The sequence below is a fragment of the Salmo trutta genome, chromosome 6 (genome assembly GCF_901001165.1).
Source record: "Salmo trutta chromosome 6, fSalTru1.1, whole genome shotgun sequence".
Lineage (NCBI taxonomy): Eukaryota > Metazoa > Chordata > Actinopteri > Salmoniformes > Salmonidae > Salmo > Salmo trutta.
The window spans coordinates 39,791,369-39,803,949 of record NC_042962.1 but is presented as its reverse complement, the minus strand read 5'-3'; the positions used below and the strand labels follow the sequence as shown (position 1 = coordinate 39,803,949).

The following is a 12,581-nucleotide window of genomic DNA, read 5'->3' as shown; positions in this document are numbered from 1 at the left end:
AGGAGAGACAGAGAGAGAAGCGGACAGGAAGAGAGACCAGAGCGAGACAATGAGAGAGAGAGACAGAGAGAGACAGAGAGAGACAGAGAGAGAGAGAGAGAGAGAGAGATAGCGAGAGAGAGGAGAGAGAGACAGAGAGGAGAAAGAGAGGACGAGGCGACAGAGAGAGACAGACAGAGAGAGACAGAGAGAGACAGAGAGAGACAGACAGAGAGAGACAGAGAGAGACAGACAGAGAGAGACAGAGAGAGACAGACAGAGAGAGACAGAGAGAGACAGAGAGAGACAGAGACAGAGAGACAGAGAGAGACAGAGGGACAGAGAGACAGAGAGAGACAGAGAGAGAGACAGAGAGAGAGACAGAGAGAGAGAGAGAGACAGCGACAGAGAGCGACAGAGAGAGAGACAGACAGACAGAGAGACAGAGACAGAGAGACAGAGAGAGACAGAGACAGAGAGAGAGAGACAGAGAGACAGAGAGAGAGACAGAGAGAGAGAGACAGAGACAGAGAGAGAGACAGAGACAGAGAGAGACAGAGAGAGACAGAGACAGAGAGAGAGACAGAGACAGAGAGAGAGAGAGCGACAGAGAGAGAGACAGAGAGACAGACAGACAGAGAGAGAGAGACAGAGAGAGCGAGACAGAGAGAGCGAGACAGAGAGAGCGAGACAGAGAGACAGAGAGAGAGACCAACAGACCAACAGACCAACAGACCAACAGACAAACAGACAAACAGACAAACAGACAAACAGACCAACAGACCAACAGACAAACAGACAAACAGACAAACAGACAAACAGACAAACAGACAAACAGACAAACAGACAAACAGACAAACAGACAAACAGACGTGTATGTATATGTGAGTGGTAGCTGGCAAGAGAGCGAGAGAGAGACCGACACCTGGGGAGAAGCTGTTATTCCATCTGGAGTAGCAACATGTCTATAAACAGGGTTAGTGCACACACAGCTAAGTAAATACTGGCTGAGAATTAATGAATTGTATTCCCATGGAAAAGGTGCATGCATCACCGTCCAGGTTACGCATCGTGGGCGGAAAGACGGATGCGATCCCAGTGGTGCCCCCGCAACGGGAGCGGGGGAGAAGATTTATTCTGGAGAATAACGGAGGAAAGGAAGAAAAATATGAGATGCGTGTCAGAGATAAGATGTAATTAAAAAATATAAAAATAACACCCACTGTCTGCCCAACACACTTGGCGAGGCCGCCCCGTTGGATTGTGGGAAGATTAACGAGGGAAGTCGAGTAAACACTAAACAGTAAGAGAACGTTGCCCCCGGATTCACATGGAAGATGTGGGTATGATCCCAGAGGCATCGTGGGAAAAAAAGTGAAAATGTAAAAAAAAGTCAAACTAAATCCTTATCTACAGTATTAATATGTGTAATGAGTCCCAGCAATAACAAACATCATTAACTTCCTCTGTGAAGACAAACAGACTCTGCTTTAGAAACCGGTCAAATAGAGAAAATGGAGATATCTCTTCTCTGCAGACCTAAAGAACTGAGACGAGAGTAGCAGGACCAAGAAGAGCACAGCCTTGCTCACACGTACAGGGAGATTTTGTTTAAAGCCCCTGCATAGTGGCAGAAGGTACTGGACTTCTGAGAAGCCATCAAACAGACATGAGGATTTACACCCGGCCCTATTATATAGCACCAGGTCTGAGTAGGGTTCATTAGGCACCAAGCAGAAGAAAACAGACTGAAACAGGGATGGACTACCTGGAATTGTCCAATGAGAAACACTAGCTTTCAATTTCTGTAGCAAAATGTTTTAAATGAGCACATCTGTTGCGTGCCCTAATGAACACAACCCAGGTGTTTGGCCTATGCAATGAGAAACACTTTCACTTTCCATTGCAAAACGTTTTAAATAATCATATTCTGCATGCCATAATGAACACAAACCAGCTGTAGACAGCCTATGTCTCTGTTGGGACATGCCAAAGTGGGCTAAGTTTCCGCCCCATTAGTAATGCTGAGCTGTGATTGGCAGACTGGGGCCGTGTTCCCGGGCAGGTCAACGGCGGGCGGCCCACGGCACTCGCTGGAGAGCCCATCAATCACAGTTTGGGATAATTAACCAGCAGGAGACAAGCCAGGAGCTCCTTGTTCTGTTCCCCCACTAAGGGAGGGAGGGAGGTAAAGAGAGGAGAGAAGACTGGGATAGACAAGAGAAAGGGAGACTGAAGAGACAGAAGGGGAAAGAGATATGCAGAGTGACAGAAAGAGTGCATACATTAACCCCATACTCATAGCCAAGGCTAAATATTCCTTTGACACTACAGTTACTCATCAGGAAGACATAGAGAAAGCATTTTCACATCAACCTGAAAACAAGAGTGTTGAAAACAATATTCTACCCAGTGATTATCAACCGATACAAAGAACATGAATCCTAACAAAAATGATTCCCTTAATGATTGGGACATTGTGCTATGTTGGCAGGCCAACATGTGGCTTCCCGCCACAAGCTAAGTGTCATGGTTGTCGTAGGATGAAGGAGCGGACCAAAGCGCAGCGTGTGTATCGTTCCACATTTTCTTTATTCAACTGTGAAACTATGCAATACATACAAATAAACTGAATGAACAAAACAACAAACCGTGACAAAGAGTTACAACATACACTTACTCAAAAACAATCTCCCACAAACCCAGGTGAGAAAAGCAACTACTTAAGTATGATCTCCGATTAGAGACAACGATGACCAGCAGCCTCTAATTTGAGATCATCCCAAAAAAAGCCCAACATAGAAATACAAAACTAGAACATAACATAGAAAATCTAAACTAGAAAAAAAAAAACGCTGTCACACCCTGACCTACTCTACCATAGAAAATAACAGCTTTCTATGGTCAGGACGTGACACTACGGGACAGTGACCGGTACAACAATAGGTATAAATAAATGTATGCAGTTATTTCTGTTTTGTTATTCCGCTCATTACTGTGAAGTTAATTAGAATAATTGTTATTTGTAGTACAGCATGATTATATTTTATCCCTGTGTAAGTTACTGAGTTATCATGCCAATAAATCAAATTTAATTCGAGAAGGGGAGAGCACGAGAGACAACAGGAGAAAGAGATCAATGTTTTAAATGTACGTGTGTGTGTTTGTGTGTGTCTATCTACAATTGTGAATGTGTGCAATACCTGCATATGTGTGTGTCTGCTTGTCTATCTGCATGCATGTGAATTTGCTATATCATGCACGTGCAATACGACACTTCATTTCTCTCCTTCTCTCGCCTCTTCATTATGATGGGTGTGTAGTGAGGCTGCCTGGGTCACTGAGTAAAGGGGGGGGGGAACAATGCAGAATCTTGCACCAGCTCTTTAGTGGCTGCTAGCCCAACACTGCCATCATTAGCATTAGTCCCATCCTCCATCTCCCTGATTGACCGTCCAATAACAAAGCGCTTTATTTACTTACGTCACACTTTTTCACTGTATATACTAGATAAGGTCTGGTATCAGCTCTAAAAGGCGGGATGGTATGGTTTCTCTTTGCCAGTCAATATACACTTCCCAACTATCTTACAGTACTATAGCCTATAATCTCTCTGCCATTATCTCAATCTATCTGCCCTGGCAGGTTGTCAGCGTCTGAGGTTGTCAGTCTTTTTGGCTTTCCATCTGTCAATTGGTTTTACCAATCCGCTGTCGATACGGTTCTGTTTGGTTTGGGAGCAATCCATTTTAGAACCTGGCAGAACTTCAGTGTGATGCTTTTCTCTTGTCAAGATAAACCTGCATTTGAAGTGAATCGACAACGCTTGTTTTACGCTCGTCTGTCTCCAGTGACACTCAGTCTCTGTCTCAGTGTCTGTGTCCACACTCCCTGTCTTTCTACCTCACTGGGAAAGTTCCTTTTTGCAGAGTTTTAGGCGTGTCCATTGCCAGTGTCCAGTGGATGCACCAAAAACATTTCAGCCAATTGCAATATATTTTTTAAGTGTACAATAAACTTTAGCTTATATATTTTTATTATCCAAAATGGATAGAGAGCACATACCCCATCAGTTTCAATGGGCATGACCCCTCTGCTCCGACGATGGTCCAGTGTGGCTCCTCCAATCACAGTTATTAATACTATCTAACTGGGTCATCCCTACACAGTCCCATTGTGAAGCTGCACTGCCATCCTCACCGCCCTCAATGCTTCATTTAATCATGCCCGCCGATGCCATGCCCCGGCCTACCACACAGTGGACCCCAACAGAGGGACAAGAGAGGTGTAGGCCTAAAGGCTTTAAATTGATGGCCAGTGTGTGTGTGTACAAGTCTGTGAGTTAGTCCATCCCATCTTCCTCTGTGCCCCTATCAGGGGGAACTAATCCCTGCCCCCCTCTCCTGTCTATAATAAGGAGCCCGGGGTATAACCCTGCTACCTCTGTGCTCTGTGGTGCCCATTAGACTGCCTGACTAGGACCCCTGTTGAGGACACAGATCATTCTAATGTGGGAATACAACAGAAGACAACAGAAGAAGCCACGGGAACACGTCCGAACGTAATATCCAGCTGCTTCGTCTAATCATGTCAGTCTGTCCTAATTCAATTGTCCCAGCAGGATTCAATTACTTTTTATTAATTTTGGCACAGCCACTCCATAAAGTGGGATTCAATTCTGCCGAATACAATTTGACTAGACGCAATCGGATTCACTTCAATTGAATGACTTAATATCTATCTTCTCTCCCCCTCACCCTTAGCCCCCCTCTTGCTTTTCTTTTACCCCTGCTTTCCTGTTCCTATTTTACACACACACACACACACACACACACACACACTTTACTTGTTACTGAACTCGCATGCAGTTTGCTGTATATAACATGTCTATAAACAAGGGTTCAGCTAGGAAGAAAGAGTTTCACCTGTAACTCATAAAAGCAAGCAATCTACAACATCCCAATGCAATGTTCAAACAAACACAGCCAACACACAACGCATGACCAAATGTATGTGGACACCTGCACGTCGAACATCTCATTCCAAAATCATGGGTATTAATATGGATTTGGTCACCCCTTTGGTGCTATAACAGTCTCCACTCTTTTGGGAAGGCTTTCCACTAGATGTTGGAACATTGCTGCAGGGGCTTGCTTCCATTCAGCCACAAGCGCATTAGTGAGGTCGGGCACGCACTGATGTTGGGTGATTAGGCCTAGCTCGCAATCAGCGTTCCAATTCATCCCAAAGGTGTTCGTTGGGGTTGAGGTCAGGGCTCTGTGGAGTCCGGTCAAGTTCTTCCACACCAATCTTGACAAACCATTTCTGTATGGACCTCACTTTGTGCATGGGGGCATTGTCATGCTGAAACAGGAAAGGGCCTTCCCCAAACTGGTACCATAAAGTTGGAAGCACAGAATCCTCTAGGATGTCATTGTACTCTGAATTGACTTTTCGAAAGGTGCCTATGACAGTGCCACGTTGAAAGTCACTGAGCTCTTCAATACGGGCCATTCTACTGCCAATGTTTGTCTATAGCGATTACATTGCTGTGTGCTTGATTTAATACACCTGTCAGCAACGGGTGTGGTTGAAATAGCCAAATCCACAAATTTTAAGGCGTGTCCACATACTTTTGTATGTGTTAAATCTGTGTGGCAATGTATTGAACCCCGGTAGAATGACTCAGTCGTCGCATTGCATGTGGATCAAAGAGACAGATTTACTAAGCATTAACATAAGTATAATGTTTGAAGCTGTCCATTATCAATGTCGAATCCAACAACAACTCTCAAATCTTTCTGGCACCTTTGTTCTCCCTGTAATGCTACACTGCCACTTATTCTCAACAGGTGCAACCTGCACTATAGTATAGTATCAATGCTTTATAGATCTTCCACATGTATACCCACACATACTGTATCTCAAGAAAGTGCCGATGAACTGTGTGCAGTCTTTTTTTATCTATGCAAAAAATCCACCCCTCGATTCGAAAACATTATGGGATTGACTGCTAAAGGGCCTGTAAGAAAAATCAAAAAACAGCAAAGAAAGGGTGAAATAAATAATAACATACATAACATTGCTATTGGCCTTTGGACGATTTCGGAGGCCCTGCCGACTCCAGTCGTTCTTTAAATAGATTTTTTCATATGAGAGTCCCCTCCGGGGGCCCTTCCATTTTCATATGTGCATCTGTATATGTGTTCCCCCCTTCCCACTCTATTAATCAAATAATGCAATCAATTCCTGTGTGCACCGAGCGAAGACATGGGCCATTCCTTATGTGAACAGCTTTTGCATGTCTTTAAATGGGACTTTCTGAGTGGTGTTACATAATGTAAAAGGACTGTGTGCTCAACTATTCCCGGAAAATGTTAGCCTAATAGGTTCATGCAGAAATTACAACGATGTGATTTTTGCTAGGAAAGCACTGGAAAAGGTGTATGTTTCAGCTTGAGGTTCTGACGATGAGACTGAGAGGGTCTTTTAAATACTGTGTGTGTGTGTGTATGTCTGTATATACACTGAGTGAACAAAACATTAGGAACACCTTCCTAACATTGAGTTGCATCCCCTTTTGCCCTCAGAACAGCCTTAATTCATCGGGCATGGACCCTACAAGGTGTCAAAAGTGTTCCACAGGGATGCTGGCCCATGTTGACTCCAATGCTTCCCACAGCTGTGTCAAGTTGGCTGGATGTCCTCTGGGTGGTAGACCATTCCTGACACACACGAGAAACGGTTGAGCATTAAAAACCAAGCAGCATTGCAGTTCTTGACACAAACTGGTGTGCCTGGCACCTACTACCATACCTCGTTCAGAGGCACTTAAACCTTTTGTCTTGCCCATTCACCCTCAATGGCACACTTACAAAATCCATGTCTCAATTGCCTCAAGGCTTAAAAATCCCTCATTAACCTGTATCCTCCCCTTCATCTACACTGATTGAAGAGGATTTAGCAAGTGACATTAATGTATTATAGCTTTCACCTGGATTCACCTGGTCAGTGTATGTCATGGTGTCCCTAATGTTTGTACACTCAGTGTACACACATGCTCCTGTATCTGTGTGCTTTCCTCTCTGTGCTGTGCATGCTTGTGCACACGTGCATTACGCCTGTGTGTATATGTGTGCCTGTATGTCTCCACTGTGCAAAGAGTGCACAGGGGCATATATCTTTTAAATCCTCCGCGACTGACGTTTCTCCCAGTGGATCAGAGAAATATCTTAATTATGCCACTTAACATCTCACTGAATGGTCTTTGGGCGAGCACATAATTAATTTCACTGAGCACCAGAAAAACTCAAAACACATAAATAACCGATGTCCTGCTGAGAGGAAGCCTCGCTGGGATTTCTAATGCTAATGTTGCTCTAACAGAGAGAACACACTGCCCAGGCTAAAAAAAAAGAAAGTAAAATGGCATTGCGAACAAATAGCTAAATCAATTCTGGAAAAGGCTGTAAAAGCCGAAAGTGTATTGTAAGTTGGGTTGGATATAGCTAGAGGGAACAGGGGGATGGATCCCTGTTAAGACATTGAGCCAATGTGAGAAGGTTGTGTCAATGTCAGAGGTGCCAGGGAATGGGAGTTTTATTTGTCAACTGTACTGATGTTTAAAGCAGACAAACGTAACTATTGTTCAGAGTCAGAAGAAAACCAACTGAAATAATAAAGTCTGTACAGCAGGGATCATCAACTAGATTCAGCCGCGGGCCGATATTTTCTTGAGGGGATGGTCTGGTCCAGAACATAATTACCATTAATTTGTAGACTGCAAATTGACCGCAATAAGCCCCAAACAGAGATAATAATTCATTAAAACATAATTTTCAACCTTTGAAGCTGGTTCCCTGGTGTTTTTACAATATGTTATGTCCAACTAAGCTTTACAATTTTTACATGTCTTCTGATGTTGCGGCTATTGTAAATCGGCTCTAAAAGAAAACAAGTGTGCTCAGAGTCGAAGGATTTTGTTTCTTTAGCCCCTACTCCTGCAATTTAGTCAGGGGGGCACCACAAATCATCTTTGGGGCCACCCTGGATTTAGCCTCAAATCCAATATGGCATCCAAAATCCAATATGGCTACCATAATACCATTTGATGGAGGTCAAATCATATGTACAGTTGAAGAAGTCGGAAATGTACATACACTTAGGTTGGAGTCATTAAAACTCGTTTTACAACCACTCCACAAATTTCTTATTAACAAACTATAGTAACTCGGTCAAGACATCTACTTTATGCATGACACAAGTCATTTTTCCAACAATTGTTTACAGACAGATTATTTCACTTATAATTCACTGTATCACAATTCCTGTGGGTCAGAAGATTACATACACTAAGTTGACTGTGCCTCTAAACAGTTTGGAAAATTCCAGAAAATGATGTCATGTCAATTAGCTAATCAGAAGCTTCTAAAGCCATCATTTGAGTCAATTGGAGGTGTACCTGTGGATGTATTTCAAGGCCTACCTTCAAACTCACTGCTTCTTTGCTTGACATCATGGGAAAATCAAAAGAAATCAGCCAAGACCTAACAAAACAAATTGTAGACCTCCACAAGTCTGGTTCATCCTTGGGAGCCATTTCCAAACGCCTGAAGGTACCACCTTCATCGGTACAAACAATAGTACGCAAGTATAAACACCATGGGACCATGCAGCCGTCATACCGCTCAGGAAGGAAATGCGTTCTGTCTCCTAGAGATGAACGTACTTTGGTTCTAAAAGTGCAAATCAATCCCAGAACAACAGCAAATGACCCTGTGAAGATGCTGGAGGAAACAGGTACAAAAGTATCTGTATCCACAGTAAAACGAGTCCTATATCAACATAATCTGAAAGGCTGCTCAGCAAGGAAGAAGCCACTGCTCCAAAACCACCATAAAAAAGCCAGACTACGGTTTGCAACCAAGATCGTACTTTTTGGAGAAATGTCCTCTGGTCTGATGAAACAAAAATAGAACTGCTTGGCCATAATGAGCATCGTTATGTTTGGAGGAAAAAGGGGGAAGCTTGCAAGCCGAAGAACACCATCCCAAACGTGACGCAAGGGGGTGGCAGCATCATGTTGTATGTGGATATATTGAAGCAACATCTCAAGACATCAGTCAGGAAGTTAAAGCTTGGTCGCAAATGGGTCTTCCAAATGGACAATGACTCCAAGCATACTTCCAAAGTTGTGGCAAAATGGCTTAAGAACAACAAAGTCAAGGTATTGGAGTGGCCATCACAAAGCCCTGACCTCAATCCCATAGAAAATGTGTGGGCAGAACTGAAAAAGCATGTGCGAGCAAGGAGGCCTACAAACCTGACTCAGTTACACCAGCTCTGTCAGGAGGAATGGGCCAAAATTCACCCAACTTATTGTGGGAAGCTTGTGGAAGGCTACCTGAAACGTTTGGCCCAAGTTAAACAATTTAAAGGCAATGCAACCAAATGGTAATTGAGTGTATGTAAACTTCTGACCCACTGGGAATGTGTTGAAAGAAATAAAATCTGAAATAAATCACTCCACTATTATTCTGACATTTCACATTCTTAAAATAGTGATCCTAACTGACCTAAAACAGGGAATTTTTACTAGGATTAAGCGTCAGGAATTGTGAAAAACTGAGTTTAAATGTATTTGGCTAAGGTGTATGTCAACTTCCGACTTGAACTGTAAATATGCATTTTGTATACGAGGCTTTGTTCCAGAATTGCGTCCACTCATGCCCATAAAGACTGTTTTTGTGTAAATCATTCTTATTCCGAATCCAATATGGCCGACATAATTACTCTCAGACATCGTTGCCTGGATATAAATTCCCCTAGTTTATTTTGTATTGTGTTATTCTGTCTTTATTAAAAAGGGTTTCATACGACTCTTGGCATAACCAGAACTATGAGAGGCTCTACCATGCCTCGTGTTTGAATAGCTGAAGCCAATTAGCTTTTCAATGTGTGTTCATGTTTTTTACAACACAAGCACATAGTAGCGTCACCAAGTTACAGGAAAGCAACCTGTAATACAACAGTCAGCCACTCTAGTAGCATTTATGTAGAGCTCTAACATTTCCCCAATTTTCCCCACTGAAACTAAGTCTGCAAGGTTGATTCTAAGTATTTGAGGTGACAGGACATGAGTGTGTCCTAACAGGGTGAGGTAGCCAGGGTGAAGTAGCCAGTAGTGGTTGTAGTTCTGGGGCCTGACCAGGTTGCACAGCTACCTGGTCTTTCTGGGCAAGCTGCAGCAACAAGGGCAGTATCCTTCCTGTATGACTGGCAGGGTATTCAGGGCTGTGAGGTGATCAGTTTCCATTTTTACAACAGTTGGGTGCAGGCACTCAGCAGATGCAGTTTGCATGCTAACAAGACCCATTGACTAACTGGAATGTTATCTCAGCCTGAATAATGCTGGGGATTCTCCAGTAGTGGAATGGTTGGTTGTTTTTTTATGTTGAATATGGCAAAAAGTATTGCAGGTCACGTCCTGCATATTCCTTTGGAAGTCGGGTAGAATGATTATTTGGCCGATATTTACTGTGGGTAAATGGCCACTAGCCTAAAAATGGCCACTAGCCTAATCGCCCATCTTCTGACTGAATATTAATTTGCAATGCTCTACCCCCACCTGCCGTTCCACCTATAAAAAAAAGAATGCGGCCAAACAAGTAATCCCCTTTCCCTTTCTAGTGCTTGACTGCCCGCAATTGACTGCTAACTTCAGAGGTACCTTTGGACACTAAAAAAAACAAGCACGATAATGAAACCGGGTTTACTCTGTGTCCATTGGTGCGCCAGTCAGTGGCAGTTCTAGACCATTTCAACTGGGGGGGCCAAGCTGGGGCCAGTTGTACTGTTAGAGGGGCCACATTAGACATTATTGTTGTCATATCGTTTTGCATGTGGTAAGATACTGTTGTGTTCTGCCTAAAGCCGTCCCTCTAGAAAATGTGTGGGTTAAATTAGTGTTCCACTGTCTAATACCGGATGTAAAAAAAGGAATGATAGAAAAAGTAGTTATGTAAAAATGATTTCATACTCCACATTTAGCCCCCAGAATCGCTAGTGGCGCCAGTGACATGCAACCCCTCTCAGGGGTGAGCAATCCTTCCCACCATTCATATGCGTCCACCTGCCCAATTCTGGGATTACATTTTCACCCAAAACTAAACTAGATACAGTTCGTTTATACCTACTCAGTTCTTTCTTGTAAAATATTCGGTACACTTTCACCGAAGAATGCAAATTCTGCGCCGTGTCTCGTTCACCCATTCGAAAGCCTAGGATATAAATCAATGAAATTGAAATGCTAAACACCTGAGGGTAATGATGCCTTTGAATTGTTCCACAGAAGCTTAGTTATTTATCAAACAAAGAATAAACAGTTTGAATTGAAATAGCTGGCCCTGAGGTTGTTGTGTTATGATGCGCTGTGTGTTAACAAAACAAAGCCAAATAATCAGCGCAGTGCCAACTGCGTGACACGGACACCTTCTGTTTTCCCTAGGCAATCACCCATATCATAACACTGTTGTTGGTGATTTGTTGTTCTCTTTGAGAAAAAAACAGAAAAACAAAGCACAGCCTATTGTTGTCGTTCCACAGCCACATGCATCTATCCACAATTCTTTCTCTCCTACTGATGAAGAACAAATTTGACCAGATATAGCCACTCTTTACCAATCGATGGATGTCACATTCAATGGCTGAATAACAACACCAGAACAGTTCAATGATGTCAACGGGGTCTTGATAATCCCCCTTTCAAAAAGCAAGCATTCCAATCTTTCGAAGACGTGCTGAAACTACAAAACACCAGCGGTCAAACAATCCGCCCCTCACTCTCTTGCTCGCTCGCTGCGGTCTCCTTTCCCAAATCTCCCTAACATAATTGTTCCCGCCGATAGGGATATATGGACAAGGGCGGGCGAATACAGCAACTTATCCATCCACGAAGTCCACAACGCCAAGAGACATGTCTCCCTACCTTGACTGCCGCAGACAAGAAACCATAGGAGTTGGATAATCATTTTGAGCAGGTTTGGCTGATGGACCGCTTCCAGCGTTCGCTGTCAGTGGAGGTTTCTAGTAGCTGTTATTATAACAGGAACCGCGACACTCCTTTCGCCCTCGGTCTTGAGGTCCGCTGGCGTTCTCTCGCTCCCTCTCTGGCGCGCGCTCGCTCGCTCCCCAGCTCGCACTTACTTTTTACTCCTTCGTTGCCTGACTCCACTGAGCAGTCTGCATTTATACATCACTCACTATACTCCTCGAGAGAAAAAGGAAGTAACTTTCGTTTAAAGGTCCAAATCACTCCAATTATTGTTTCACTATGGTTGATCAAAATTATAGTTTAAGTGATTGTTCAATAATTGGTTCGGGAGTCAAACCAATGGATGATGGACTGTGCAACTTGCAGTGTCACATCTTATCGAAGAAATCCGTGTGACATGAACTGTTTCATTATTTACCGGTTGTGGAGAGCACTGTTCGGACTGCAGGTCACTTCTCCCTATCCTATCTCTCTCTCTGTCACGCGCGCGCACAAACGAGAACAGCGAATGGCTGGCTGTATGTTTCTACAAATGATATGCATATTCAGC

The 12,581-nt window shown here is 43.5% G+C and overlaps 1 protein-coding gene across 3 annotated transcripts in view; it reads right to left on the bottom strand.

Moving 5' to 3' along the window:
* The window catches only part of LOC115195911 (neural cell adhesion molecule 2), a 446,035-nt gene extending 433,658 nt beyond the window's left edge, over window positions 1-12,377 (bottom strand). For all 3 annotated transcript variants that reach the window (XM_029756255.1, XM_029756257.1, XM_029756256.1), the window contains exon 1: window positions 11,966-12,377. In XM_029756255.1, coding sequence (XP_029612115.1) covers window positions 11,966-12,008 — 43 coding nt within the window. In that variant the 5' untranslated portion in view covers window positions 12,009-12,377. The remainder of the gene's footprint in view (window positions 1-11,965) is intronic.
* Window positions 12,378-12,581: the final 204 nt, after the last annotated feature.